The 13,449-nt window shown below is 42.9% G+C and overlaps 1 protein-coding gene across 2 annotated transcripts in view; it reads left to right on the top strand.

Moving 5' to 3' along the window:
- The window catches only part of NECAB3 (N-terminal EF-hand calcium binding protein 3), an 88,363-nt gene that overhangs the window by 25,402 nt on the left and 49,512 nt on the right, over window positions 1-13,449 (top strand). For both annotated transcript variants that reach the window (XR_014549196.1, XM_083619058.1), the window contains exons 2-3: window positions 3,596-3,620; window positions 6,568-6,676. Coding sequence is in view for 1 of the 2 variants with exons in the window: in XM_083619058.1 (XP_083475184.1) it covers window positions 3,596-3,620; window positions 6,568-6,676 (134 nt within the window). In the remaining variant the exon portion in view is untranslated. The remainder of the gene's footprint in view (window positions 1-3,595; window positions 3,621-6,567; window positions 6,677-13,449) is intronic.

The following is a 13,449-nucleotide window of genomic DNA, read 5'->3' as shown; positions in this document are numbered from 1 at the left end:
TCCCCATTTTCACATTTGCAATTTAATGAGTCACCAGATATAAGGTCAGGTAAGGTAAATGACCCCTGGATGGTTAGGTCCAGTCAAAGGCAACTATGGGGTGTGGTTCTAATCTCACTCCAGGCTGAGGAAGTTGGCGTTTGTCCACGTGTCATGTGGCCAGCACGACTAAACCACTTCTGGCGCAATGGAACACAGTGATGGAAACCAGAGCGCACAGAAATGTTGTTTACCTTCCCGCCACAGCGGTACTTATTTACCTACTTGCACTGATATGCTTTCTAACTGCTTGTTTGGCAAAAGCTAGGACAGAGCAACGGGAGCTCACCCCTTCGCGGGGATTCGAACTGCTGACCTTCCGATCAGCAAGCCCAAGAGGCTCAGTAGAGACCACAGCGTCACCCACATCCCTTCACCAGATATAGGACCTGAAAGTGACCATACTTCACACAAAAGCTTCAGAGAAAGATTAATGCAAATGCTAATAGAAATATATAATATCTCCAGTGACTGCTGTTGTGACTTAGTTATTCTGTTCTTATATATAATTGGACCCTGCTGCATAGCTAAAACAAGTCCTTGACCAAGTGAGTGTGAATAATAGACCCCTGCAAACCTTCCCCACTGAACACGGATCATTTGGAGACTGCTCAGGGTGGGGGAGCGGCATACATTGGCTCCCAGTACATTTCTGAGCACAATTCAAAATGATGGTGCTGACCTTTAAAGCCCTAAACAGCCTTGGCCCACTATACCTGAAGGAGTGACTCCACCCCCATCGTTCAGCCTGGACACTGAGATCCAGCTCTGAGGGTCTTCTAGCGGTTCCCTCACTGCAAGATGTGAGGTTACAGGGAACCTCATCTGAAGGCAGCCCTGTTTAGGGAAGTTTTTAATGACTGATGTTTTAGTGTATTTTTAATATTTTGTTGGAAGCTGCCCAGAGTGGCTGGGGAAACCCAGCCAGATGGGCGGGGTATAAATAACAAATTATTATTATTATTATTATTATTATTATTATTATTATTATACATGAGGATGTTGCAGGTGGACATCCTATGCGTGCCCTCCCTCCCATCCACATTTTAAGAATTCACATGTTCGGGTAAATGCCAGAGCATGCCTTGCATTGCAGGCTAGAGGTCTTTTCACTCAATCCATTCCATTTTTATTTTTTATTTTTATTTTTTGAAATCTCTACCAGATTCAATCCTTCTTCTGCAACTTGATCGACTGCATTTACAACTTCTCCGCTGCTTAAATTGTATTAAAGTTATGAATAAAGTTGAAGACTGAGGAAAGGGTGAATTGGATGTGAGTTTAGAACATTCAGCCTATTCTGTGTTGAGGCCAGAAGGGTCTGAACTAAGCAAGAGTGGTGGCATCGTACAGATGTTCTAGGAGGCAGGTACAGGTGCAAAGGGTGAGAAGGGGCAGTATTACGAGAATGTTATTTTATTGTTTAACCAACCAGATTGTTGCAATCAGTTGCGTTTGATGGTACAGGTGTTGATTTCTGTTCTTCTCAACACTACCAGCTACTGGAAAGGAGGGAGGAAAGGCAGTGGAATGCTTGGTGTGTCGCAGCTGCGGAGCCAACCCAATGTTCCTGATGCTGTGCCCGCACCATGCCAAACTACCCACCACCTTGTCCCTTTCCCAGCAGTGATGCACAGTGAAGCCAGGACAGGAACACAGTCCAATCTGTGCTGCCCCGGCAGCCATTACCGATTACAATAATATAACATGAGAAAATCATAACTGAACAAAGTGTGTGGCTATATATGTATTGATGCCTACCTACCAAATGAGGGTATCACTTTTGTTTCTGATGAAGTCAGTTGTAGTCTTTGAATCTGTATGCCAGTTAGCCTATAAGATGCTATAGGACGATTTTCCTGTTAAAGGCATTTATGTATGGGGGAATCTCGCTTCTTTCCTGCTGTCAGATTCAGGGATGTGTTCCCCTTTGACAGCAAAAGGCAATGCACTTAAAAGTTTTGTTCGGGTGTATTTTAAGCCGAATCCTCTTTTGTTTAAAGCTGCTGAAAATTTAAAGACATGAGCTGTAATGTAGCAGAGATGAAGTCTAGGTTTTTCCTTTTTTGTGAGGCTCCCTTGTGCGCTCTTACCTATAAAGTGTAAAGGAGCGAAAGGATGTTCCTGAATGCCTTATGTTAAAGCACAGGCAAGCCTCCGTGGGGGCCTTGAAAATTACCCGTATTTTTCACTCTATAAGACGCACCAGACCACAAGACACACCTAGTTTTTGGAGGAGGAAAACAAGAAAAAAAATATTCTGAATCTCAGAAGCCAGAACAGCAAGAGGGATCGCTGCGCAGTGAAAGCAGCAATCCCTCTTGCTGTTCTGGCTTCTGGGATAGCTGCACAGCTTGCATTTGCTCCATAAGACGCACACACATTTCCCCTTACTTTTTAGGAGAGAAAAAGTGAGTCTTACAGAGCAAAAAATACGGCAAAGGCTAGAAACAGCTCTCTGAATCTGCAACTAAAAACTCTTTCCCAACCATCCCTCTAGCCACCAGGCCATATTTTTGTGGTCTTGTAAGATGAACAGAGCCCCCCCCCCCCCATTTAAGTAGAAACAATCAGTGTGCTATAGGAATGCCCAGCAACAAAACAGTGGATATATTAGTGCTGAAATAACACCAGTGATGATACCCTACAGCTCAGTTATTGATGCAGTAACTTGGATGAACATGTGGAACTCCGGTGCCTATAAATGTTGCCCATTAGTTCTGGCTTTGTTGCCTGTTCCTTTACTCCTGCTAATCTGCTACTTCCAATGAAATTAAATCCTCCACATGCTTCACCACAGCACACACAGTGCACTTGCCCTTCTGAGCCATGTTCCACATTTGTGCTAGTGTAACTGTCTATCATCCCAATATCTGTGGGGGGGTGGGTGGGCTCAGTCTGTACTGACAGCGGAACTCCCATCTATGGTCAAATTAGCCCAGTCCTGAACTGCAATAATACAGAAGGGAAATCATAGCATAGAATCACAGAATTGTATAATTGCAGAGCTGGAAGGGACACAAAGGGCCATCTAGTCCAGCCCCCTGAAATGCAGGAATCACAGCTAAATAACAAGTATCAAACTTAAATATTTTCAACTAAACCTAACAGGGTACGGGTGTGTAGTATAAAATCAAAGCATGCAAGTGATTGCAATAACTCTCAATATTTGCAACAATCTGGTATTGCTTTATAGTGAGAAGCCCATTATCAGTATGAGAGATTACAATATCCATTTCTCTCATCCTGTCAGCACAATGATTTTTGCTTGCACAATGGGATTTTGCCCCTCTTTGCCCCCTGTGTACACTGGTGCGAATGAACCAATGGAAGAGGAATCTGCCTCTTTCTGGGGCACTTCATTCATTTCCTGCTGTATTTTACAGTGACAAACCAAGAAAGAAGCTAATATCTGGAGATACCTGGTAACTAGAGCTTAATTCATTAGGGCTTGGCATATGGATTGAGCTGGTTGAAGGAGCTACTAATTGTTAAAGACACACATGTATGCAAAAAGAAGTTTGTGTTGCTGAATGTGATTTTTTTGTCTTTTCAGGTTTTTCGACGAGCTGACAAGAACGGTGAGTGACCTGCCCATGTGATTTCCTTGCCCTTCTTTTTTATTTATTTATGTCTCGTCATTTCAATATATAACATTAGTCCATCTCAAAGACTAGGCTTAAGTAACCAAACCCTCTTATCCCACAACCACTAAGCTTAGTCAGGCATCTTTGGTGGAGGACTTTATCAAAATCTTTTTAAAAGCCCTGGTACACAATATCTAGTGGATCATCCCTATCTATATGTTTGTTGACACTCCCAAAGAACTCTAAAAGATTAGTTGGAAAAGACTTACATCTGTGGAAGCCATTCTGGTTTTTCTTCAGCAAGACTTGTTCTTCTAGATGCTTTGTAATTTTATCTTTAACAAAGCTTTCCACCTGTTTTCCCAGAACAGAACTTAAGCTAATCAGCCTGTGATTTCCAAATCCTCCTGGATATATATTTTTAAAAATTGATGCTACATTGATTACTTTCCAGTCCTCAGTTATGGTGACTGATCTTAGAGACAAGTTGCATTTGTTTTTGTTAGAAACTCAGCAGCTTTACATTTGGATTCTTAAAGAACTCCGGGGTGGATGCTATCCAAACCCAGTAACTTGTCAGCTTTTGTTTTGTCAATAAGTCCTAGAACTGTGTCTCTTGTCACTACTCTTTGCCTTAGTTCCTCAGACTCTGTTCCCAAGGAAGTTAGTTAAGGAACAGGGATTTGCCCTACGTCTTCTGTGCTGAAGACAGATACAAATAATTCATTCAGCTTCTTTGCAATCTCCTTTTTTCCCTTTAGCAAACCTTTGGTTCCTTGTTGTCCAGAGGCTTAGCCAGCTTCCTAGCCAGTTTCCTGCTTCTAATGTTTGAAAGCCAACCAGGAAAACAGATGAGTGGAAGTTGGGACCTGGTTCTCCCCATTCCTAGTCCTGCATTCCACCACTCTAGCTTTCATAGTTTCTGAGCAACCATGAGAGCTATAAACTTTATGATAAATGAAGGCCAATGTTGTCTAGTTTTCAAGTTCTTCAACAGATAAGCAAACTCCAGGCCTCATGGGTGAGTGGATACATCCAGGCTCTTCTATAGCCTTGCTGACCCAGTTTGTGGCCTATGGTTCAATTTAATCCCTGGATGTTTCTGACATTCCTGTGCCCCCTGCTGTCTATCACTTTGACAATTGCTGTCTATTATTTCCCATATCCATGCATCCTTGCCCTTGTCATACAAACCTGCATGTCAATCATTCTTCCTACTTAGGCCAAATCCATCTATTAATGCTGATCTTTCACTGCTATTCTGCTATCTGCTCTGACCTTTATATCCCCCGTGGCTGCTGTGTTCACACTCCTGTCACTCCCAGAAAACAGATCTGAAATTTATTATTTATTTATATATTATTTGTTTTATTATGCACACTTGTCCATTTGGCATTTCATTTTTGTTCTACTTTTAGAGTGTTTTGCAATTGTTTTCTCACAACACTGGCCATTTTACGTTTTCCCGTTTACAAGTGGAAAACTGAGTCCAATCTGTATTGGCTCACTCAGATTACCCCAAGGTTGGATTTTAACCCTGGTTTCATAAGTCCATTCTTTGGGCAGCTTTCTTTATTCATAGGAAATGGCAAGCTGAAAAGAAGCAGAAGGTCTGTGCATTGGCTAACCACCGCTGCCAAGATATGACTAGGGAAGAGATAATATGGATCTGACAATGATGTGCATGTAGACAGGCCCCTAGTATCCTGCACAGACTGTGGATTGGTTCATACCTGCATGTGCTGCTAGAAGCCTCTGTGCAGGTTCAGAATCATAAGTCTTACTTCAGTAGAGCACCTGCACTTCCTCCAAGATGCAACTTGGCAGTGGTGGTCAGTAAACATGCAGAACTCTTTGGTTTTCAGTGTCTACATATCCTACAGCTGCTCAATGGAGCACAAGCACTTAAGAAACACCTGCTGGATTAGGCCAGTGACCCATCTAGTTCAGCAACATTGGCTACCCAGGTTCCTGTGGGAAACCCTCTAGCAAGACCTGAATACAAGAGCACACTCCCCTCCTGTGGTTTTCAGCAGCTGGTATTCAGAATCATTACTGCCTCCAATCATGGAGGCAGAGCATAGCTGTTGTTTTATTTATTTATTTATTTATTTATTTATTTTATTTTATTTAATTTCTATACCGCCCTATACCCGAAGGTCTCAGGGCAGTTCACATAAATTATCAGATGCATAAAATCAAAACCAAAATAACAACCCAATAAACCCCCCTGCCCAAAGAGCCAGCATTTTAAAAAGGGTATAGGATGTAGATCAAGTCAGGCAAAGGCCTTGTTAAAAAGGAACGTTTTTGCCTGGTGCCTAAAGGTGTATAATGAAGGCGCCAGGTGAACTTCCCTGGGGAGAGCATTCCACAGACGGAGAGCCACCGCAGAGAAGGCCCATTCTCGTGTTGCCACCCTCCTGACCTCTCGAGGAGGAGGCACACGAAGAAGGGCCTCAGGAGATGATCTCAGGGTCCAGGTAGGTTTATATGGGAGGAGGTGGTCCTAACTAATAGCCACTGATCTCCAAGTGAGTGGGAGTGATCTCCAAGCATGAACAGTGTGATATGTCAGCCAGGAACCCATGGATCTCACCTGCATCAGCCTCTGCCATCTCAGTGAAAACCTGTGTCTTCAGCACTGCTGATGTTGCTCAGCAGAGACCTATGAATTCCTAGAGGAGTAGCCCTGTTAGTCTGTCACACAACAGCAAAGAATCTTGTGGCACCTTCCTAAAGATGGCCGTAGCATATCTGGTAGTCTTCAAGGCGCCACAAGATTCCTTGTTGTTTTTCTATGAATTCCTGGCTCCCGTGCTATAGCATAATCTCTTCCTGTTGCACAGCTTGCTGAATTAGACAAAATAACATACAGAGACTCATGTTGCTCTCATCTCTGCAAAGGTATAATTATTCCTTCTCTTTCATTCAAATGTAGATGATGGGAAGTTGTCATTTGAAGAGTTTAAGAACTGTTGTGCCGATGGCATCCTCAACTCTGAAGAACTGTGGGAGTTGTTCAGTGGCATTGACAGGCGTCAGTCAGGGTAAGGAGGCGCCTGTTATGTTAACAACAAGGAGATTTCAAGCAGAGTCAATTCCCCCTCCCAACACCCATTGCACTATGTCAGATTAGCATGCACTTAAAGCAAATGGGTGCGTTACATAGATAACAAAGATAATATTCTCTGTTAGAGTTGTCAGATATACAATGCAGACATTTGCTGTAGCTCAGAGGCAGAGTATCTGCTTTGCACACAGAAAATCCCATATTCAGTCCCTGGCATCTCAAGGTAGGGCTGGGCAAGATCCTTGTTTGAGACCCTGGTCTAGTTTGTTTTGTTCTCATGAAAGTACCCTTAAGTAAACTGGACTTAACTGATGTGGAACCTAAAGCTTTCTCTTGGCAATACAGACTATGTAAGCATGCCATGAGAGGATCAAGAATATGACTAGATAGATGGTGTTGCCTATTGTGGCCTGGATTGCATTTAGTGCCAAGACAAACCATGGCTTAGTGTGAATGCACAAATTTCCAGAGAGGAAATTGTGGCTGCTTAGCCCCTTCTCTCGTCCTGTTGCTGCAGCACTGCTGTGTGCTACGCTATTGATTGGCCACCCCAAGCTGAGCTCATGGCTTGTTTACAGAGGAGGAGACTAACCACGAGCCTGGGTTTGGATGACATACTAAACTATGGCTTAGCTCGCAACAGCAGCAGGACCAGAGGAGGAACAAAGTGGCCACAATCCCCTCTCCAGGCACTGCCATGCTGGCATGTTTTCACTAAAGCAGTTTGGCTTAGTGCTACATATTAGCTGAGCCACATGAGATTTCATTCTACTTAAATTGGTTTAGTCCTATTCCGTCTTGCTATATTTTGAAGTATACAATGACTGGTATATGTAGAAGAACCTGCCTTAAGTTTTGGGATTAGTCTGAATCAATCTTCCTCAACCTGGTGCCCTCCAGTTGACATCTGAGACTAATGAAGTTGTAGTCCTATGTATATGGAGGGCACCAGGTTTGGGAAGGCTTGGCTAGATGACCTTCAGTCATCCTCCAAATCATCAAGGATTTCATCCAGTGAGACGGCAGAATAGTTTGTCTGTGAGCTACATAAGGATGCATTATGTCGATATGGGAGCATCATGGAGCTTGAAGATGGAACTCGGTAAGCCTGGGAATTAAAAGCTGTTTTAAAAATAGTCCAGACTCTGATCATAATTAAGATAGTGTGTTAACTTCACAGCAGTATGCTTGAATTGCATGGATCAAAATCTGCTTTGCTATTTTTGTCCAAGTGCAGATTTCAATGGCATGTAAACCCTCTATGAAATATGCAGGCAAGATGTTTGTTTGTTGGCTTGCTTTTAAGCACTACAGTGCGGTTTTGTCCATCACAGCGAAACTTCAATTACACTGTAAGATAGATGGCCTTTCTGCTGCATTGTCTCAGCTTGGCCCCTTCACTTATTTTGAGTAGACAGCATCCAGACAAGAAACAAACTTCCCAAAGGAAAACAGCAAGAAATGCTTCAGTCCTCCCTTCATGTGAGCCAGTAAATAATCCAGGACATCTACAGTTAACTTTCATTTCCCATTTGGTCCAAACTGGGAAACTCTGGTCAACAGCTTCGGAAACTGGTTTAATATCCTGTCTTATTCCAAAGCTGGTAATCACCCCCTGTATGGACAAAATGGGAAGCTGTGGCTAGTTAGAGATTTCCTGGTCTTTTTGATGGCTTGGACGATTGTCTGAATGTGGTGCAATGCACATGTACATGATTATCATACCTGACCATCTCCTTGCAAATAGGATGTTATATCTAACAGGGAAATTCTCCATGCAGTTTGTGGGGTTAGACTATATGATATTCCACAGCATGCGCTTGCTGTGGCTGGTGTCATTTTACTGATCTTAACACAGATCAGCTTTTGGTGCTTGATCCTTAAAAAAAAAAGCTACAGTTGTGTTTGGATGCCCTAAGCAAATCCATGTGTATCGCTTACTGCGGCTGCACTGCTAAACTGATAACTGGATAACTGAAAAGTGCCACTGCCGCAGATAATAAAAAAAGACAAGTCATGTGAATTGACCCTGAGTGATCACCAACATGTGCCATCTGAGATGAAGGACTCATCTCATGAGCCTGAGGGTTCAACTGTCAGGGGGATTTGGGTCCTGACCACCATTGTCCACTGGCGACATAGAATTGATTTCAGCATCTGCTCTTGTTGCTCAGTTAAGTGTGTGAATACCTGGTCTCAGGTTTATCTTTGCCAGGCAAACTAATTTCATGCCCATATAAATAAAACATGTTTCAATGAGAAAGGAAGACAGATGGAGCAAATCAGGGTCAGATTTTATTTTTCTTTTGTTTCTTTTAATAAAAGTTCCGAGTGACCTTGGAGAACTGGGTCAGAACAGTGTTCAAAATCTCAAAACTATCACAAATCCTGCCAGAAACAATTCAACCTATGGGAAAGAATGGGACTTTTTATTCCTTTTTTAAAAATGTTACTTCTTTTTTTGTTCCTTTCCATGGTTTGTATTGTTAGTAGCAGCAATTGTCGCTACCTTTGAGATTTTCAACTATGCTTTATTAATGACATTATATGGTTATATTCCCTGATGAAAAAGAATTAAAATGCATTAGACTGAATGCACCCAGAGGTCCTCTTGACTCTCATCTCATCCTAAATGCCTCACCCTGATGCAAGTTGTCTTTAGTGAAATGGGTTTTTCATTTATTTATTTTTAAAGCCTACAGTTAACCAGGGGCAAAAATAGAATGAGTATATACACCGGGAGCAGCAATGCTTTTCTTTTTTCTTTTGCACTGTAATTTATTTTTTGAAACATAAATACAACATAGAACAGATATAATCAAAACAGGTGGGCAGCTACCACCAATATATGGAGTTACATACAAGTAGACCCATCAGTTATACAGCAAGAGACATTATTGTACTGTAGGAGACCCCAACCCAACAGGCTGAGAGTTAACAGAAGAAATGAAAACAAACCAATTGGTCTCAAATATATGATTAGTAGATTCACCTCTAGCCACTCTACATGTTTGCGTGAGCTTATCTGCTAATTCTAGGGGCCATGCCTATCGCACCAGTTTTGTATGTTACAGCCATTCTCATCTTGCAGTGATGCTTTTCTTAAACAATTTCAGCTCCCCTCCCCACCCTTTGTTGCCTGACAAAACTACAAAGAAATGTGCATGCGGGCTTTAACCTCTGCATTCGTGTGTCCCACACCTCCTATCATCTGCCAAGCAGTTTCTCTCATACTAGTATTGCCATATTTCAAAAAGTAAAATTCCTGACACCCTAACCCCACTGATTTTTACACCTGAAAACCAGGACATGTTAGGAATTTTCCTGATGTATGGCAAGCCTATCCCATACTGTCGTTTGCAGCAGGTGAAACACCAGAATCTGAGTCATGCAGAGGTTAGCAGTAAAGCAACCCATCTGCTGGACAACCCATGCTTCTCTCATCCATATGCTTCTCAATGTATGCTGTTAGCAAGCTGGTAAGCAGGAACTCTTTGACCCTTGTGGTCTCGGGGACAAGGAGGTGCTCACATTCAGCATTAAAGCAGCCATCTGTCTTCAGCTTCTTGATCTGAGTCTCACTGGCTGCTGTAATATAACAGCAACCAGTTCTGCCTTTGGGTGTTTGTTGCTGCCAGAAGCCTGAGAGGAACAAGCCTCTTGATTCTGGCCTCCACATGTTCAAGACACATTAGGAATTAGCCCATTTGCGTCAACTGGCTTGGGGTTGAGATTGCTGCTGCACAGAGCAGGAGCTTTGCTGGCGCTTTATAGATGACGGTAATGAATGCATACGAGCTCTAATGCTTGCAGTTTAAGCTGGGGAAGGAGAACCTTCTTCTTTCAGCTTAGAAAGGTTTCTGAGTAGCCTCTCTCTTAAATAAGCACTGGGAAATAAAGCGGTCCTTCGTCACGACAGCATAATATAACCAGGGCTTTGCTTCAAAATCGGTGATTGTAAAAAGTTGCCATATTTTGAGTCACACCACTGATCCATCTAGATTAATACTGTCTATAGCGGTTGGCAGCAGCTGTCTACAGAGTTTCACAGAAAGGTCATTTCCAATCCTAACTGGAGATTCAAGGAGTGAAGCTAAGACTTTCCATTTGCAAAACTGATGCCCTACCACTGAGGTGCCCCCTCTCCCCTCTGCCAAGGGACACCACTGGAATATGTGGAACAACCATAGCATACTGTAGATTATGTACTTTTCAGTGTTCTTCATTATTTCAATTGTGTTTCTGGGTTGAATTCCACTTAACGCTGCTTATTGTGGCCATCTGCCCCATGACCTTCAGATACAGGGTGGGAGATAAATTTTAAAATGAATAAATAAATTGCTAATTGAAGGAATATTAAGAAAACAATTAAACACATGTGTTGTAGATTAAAACAATTAAATGCATGTATTTACATATGAGGAGAGGGGAAAGTTATGGGGGAAGCCTATGTTGTCATTACATGCTGCAAGTGTTGCAAACAAGTATCAGGGTAGTAAGTGAATTCCTTATTCTATTCTGCATAGAAGGAAGTGCCCTTTTAAAAAAGATGGCACTTGCCATCTGCAGCTTGTATAAGTTTACAGTTTGTTTGCAAGCCACTGCACAGAATTTTAAGTGGGAAAGTGGCATATGAACATTTGAAACAAAAGCAATTCAAAAATGTATTAAAATTTGCTGGCTGAGGAATCCAGGGCCTCTTTTTCTTCTTTCACAATGGATTAATTCCTTAACCTAACACTGATTTATCACCTAGATGTGGCATCCCTGAATGACAGGGTGCCTGCAGCCATGCGCTGAGTGCCTATCTCACATCTCAGGAATAGCACATCTTGTCTTTTGGGATTAATTCATAAAAGGTTTTCAAGCCAGAGGTCATGTAGGTGTAAAGCCTGGCCATTCCCATGTTAGAAATTCAGCATTCAACATAGAAAGCATTCTTCAAAAGTTCAATTTGACTAGGCAAAAATGAGCTCACCAGTGGTTTCCAAAATAGAAAGGAAATTATTCCTTCCTAGACACCCCAGGTAGATAATGTACTCCGTCTTGACAGGTTTCCTACATATAACATCACTCTTCATGCCCCTTTCCAATTTTCAAGGGATGCCTGCAATATTAGCTCAAGGGGACAGTGGTGGACCTACATTTTGGGGCCTCTTCGCAACCAGCAACAAGGTCTGGGTAACCACTGTTATCTTCTTCAACAGGGTTGTTCCATGACAGATCACCATACCTCTATACCATCTGTGCTACTGACTGTATAACTCTGGGATTGTTGTCATATATAGAACAAAAAAAAAAAAAAACTAATTCGAGTCGTGCCACTCAAATGGCGTCTACCAGACCCTTAAAAAAAAAAAAAGCAATGTGGACTAAAGTTGCTTCTGGGGCCTCTTTGGGATTAGAGGTCCTGAAACTGAAGCTTCATCAGTTTCATAGCAGATTCACCCTGCATGGGGATGTGCAGATCTCTGAACCAATTAAAAAAGATGTATGGTTCGGTTATTCATTGTTCCTTGTACAAACACCCATTGTGAAAAGAAGAGGGGAGGACAGAGGGCCAAGAGGAGAAGTGGTACAACAATATAGTCCTCATACCCTATACAGTGGTACCTTGGTTGTCGAACTTAATCAGTTCTGGGAGTCTGTTCAACTCTCAGATTGGTTCAAAAACGAAGGTGTGGCTTCCGATTGGCTGCAGGAGCTTCCTGCACTCAACCAGAAGCTGCGGAAGCCGGCAGGATGTTCCAAAAAACATTCACAAACCGGAACACTAACTTCTGGGTTTGCGGCGTTCGGGAGCCAAAATGTCTGAGTACCAAGGCGTTTGACAACCAAAGTACGACTGTATAGTAATAGCAAACTCTGTTCTCTGAGTGTGGATCCTTATGTAGCCCAAACAGCACCATCTGCGCACAAGAGGAAGGAATCAGCAGGCTTGGGGGAAAACCCAGTTCTGTGAAAGTACAATTTTAAAAATTGGGGGATTAGGGGGGAGGGGGAGAGGAGACGACTGAGGGGCGTGGAATAGCCTAATGAGAACAAAGCCTGCTTAGTGGCTAAGGAATGCTGCCTAGGGCCTAGGGGCACGGGCAGGATGCAAAAGTAACAGGGAGGCAGAATGGAATGGCATATCCTGGAAGGGGGCATGGATGGGACCCTGTACATTTCATAGACCTCTTCACTGGAGTGTCATGGTCCCAGAGAAAGCAAAAGACACCCTGTACGCAGAGAAAGAGAGTGACAGAGGAACTGGTGGGAAGTAGAATGTTGCGGTAGGAGAAATACCTGTCACAATACAGATCTAAATTTAGGCAGAATAACAGTACCTAGGACTGCTCTTTTGTAAGTGATTAGGAAGTGGAAGCAGCCGTCTCTTGCAGTACATCCTCTGAGAGCATGGAGATGGGGAGGTACAAACAGCACACAATGTTTCATGCATATTTGAGAGCTGGGTTTTTTATCCCCACCCCCTGCTGTCAATGGCACCAAGAGCCGTGGGAATAATGTGCTTTACCTTCTGAAATATCACACCTTGGGCACTAGGGGGGCTTTGCTTCCCTTAACGATGTCTCAACCCAGGCCTGAAGCAATTTCCCTGAAGTGATTAAATTAACCTAGATTAATCTCAGGCAACAAAAGGTATTCTGAAAGGTAATTGAAGGTGCCTGAAGAATATGGAGGTGGTGTGGTGAGATGGCTGGCTCCGGAGGGAGTCGCCGAAGGAAATCCAAGGAAGAAGAGAGCTTG

This window comes from Podarcis filfolensis, assembly GCF_964270895.1.
Source record: "Podarcis filfolensis genome assembly, chromosome: 6".
Lineage (NCBI taxonomy): Eukaryota > Metazoa > Chordata > Lepidosauria > Squamata > Lacertidae > Podarcis > Podarcis filfolensis.
The sequence above is the reverse complement of the archived record's forward strand: the minus strand, read 5'-3'. Positions and strand labels throughout refer to the sequence as shown.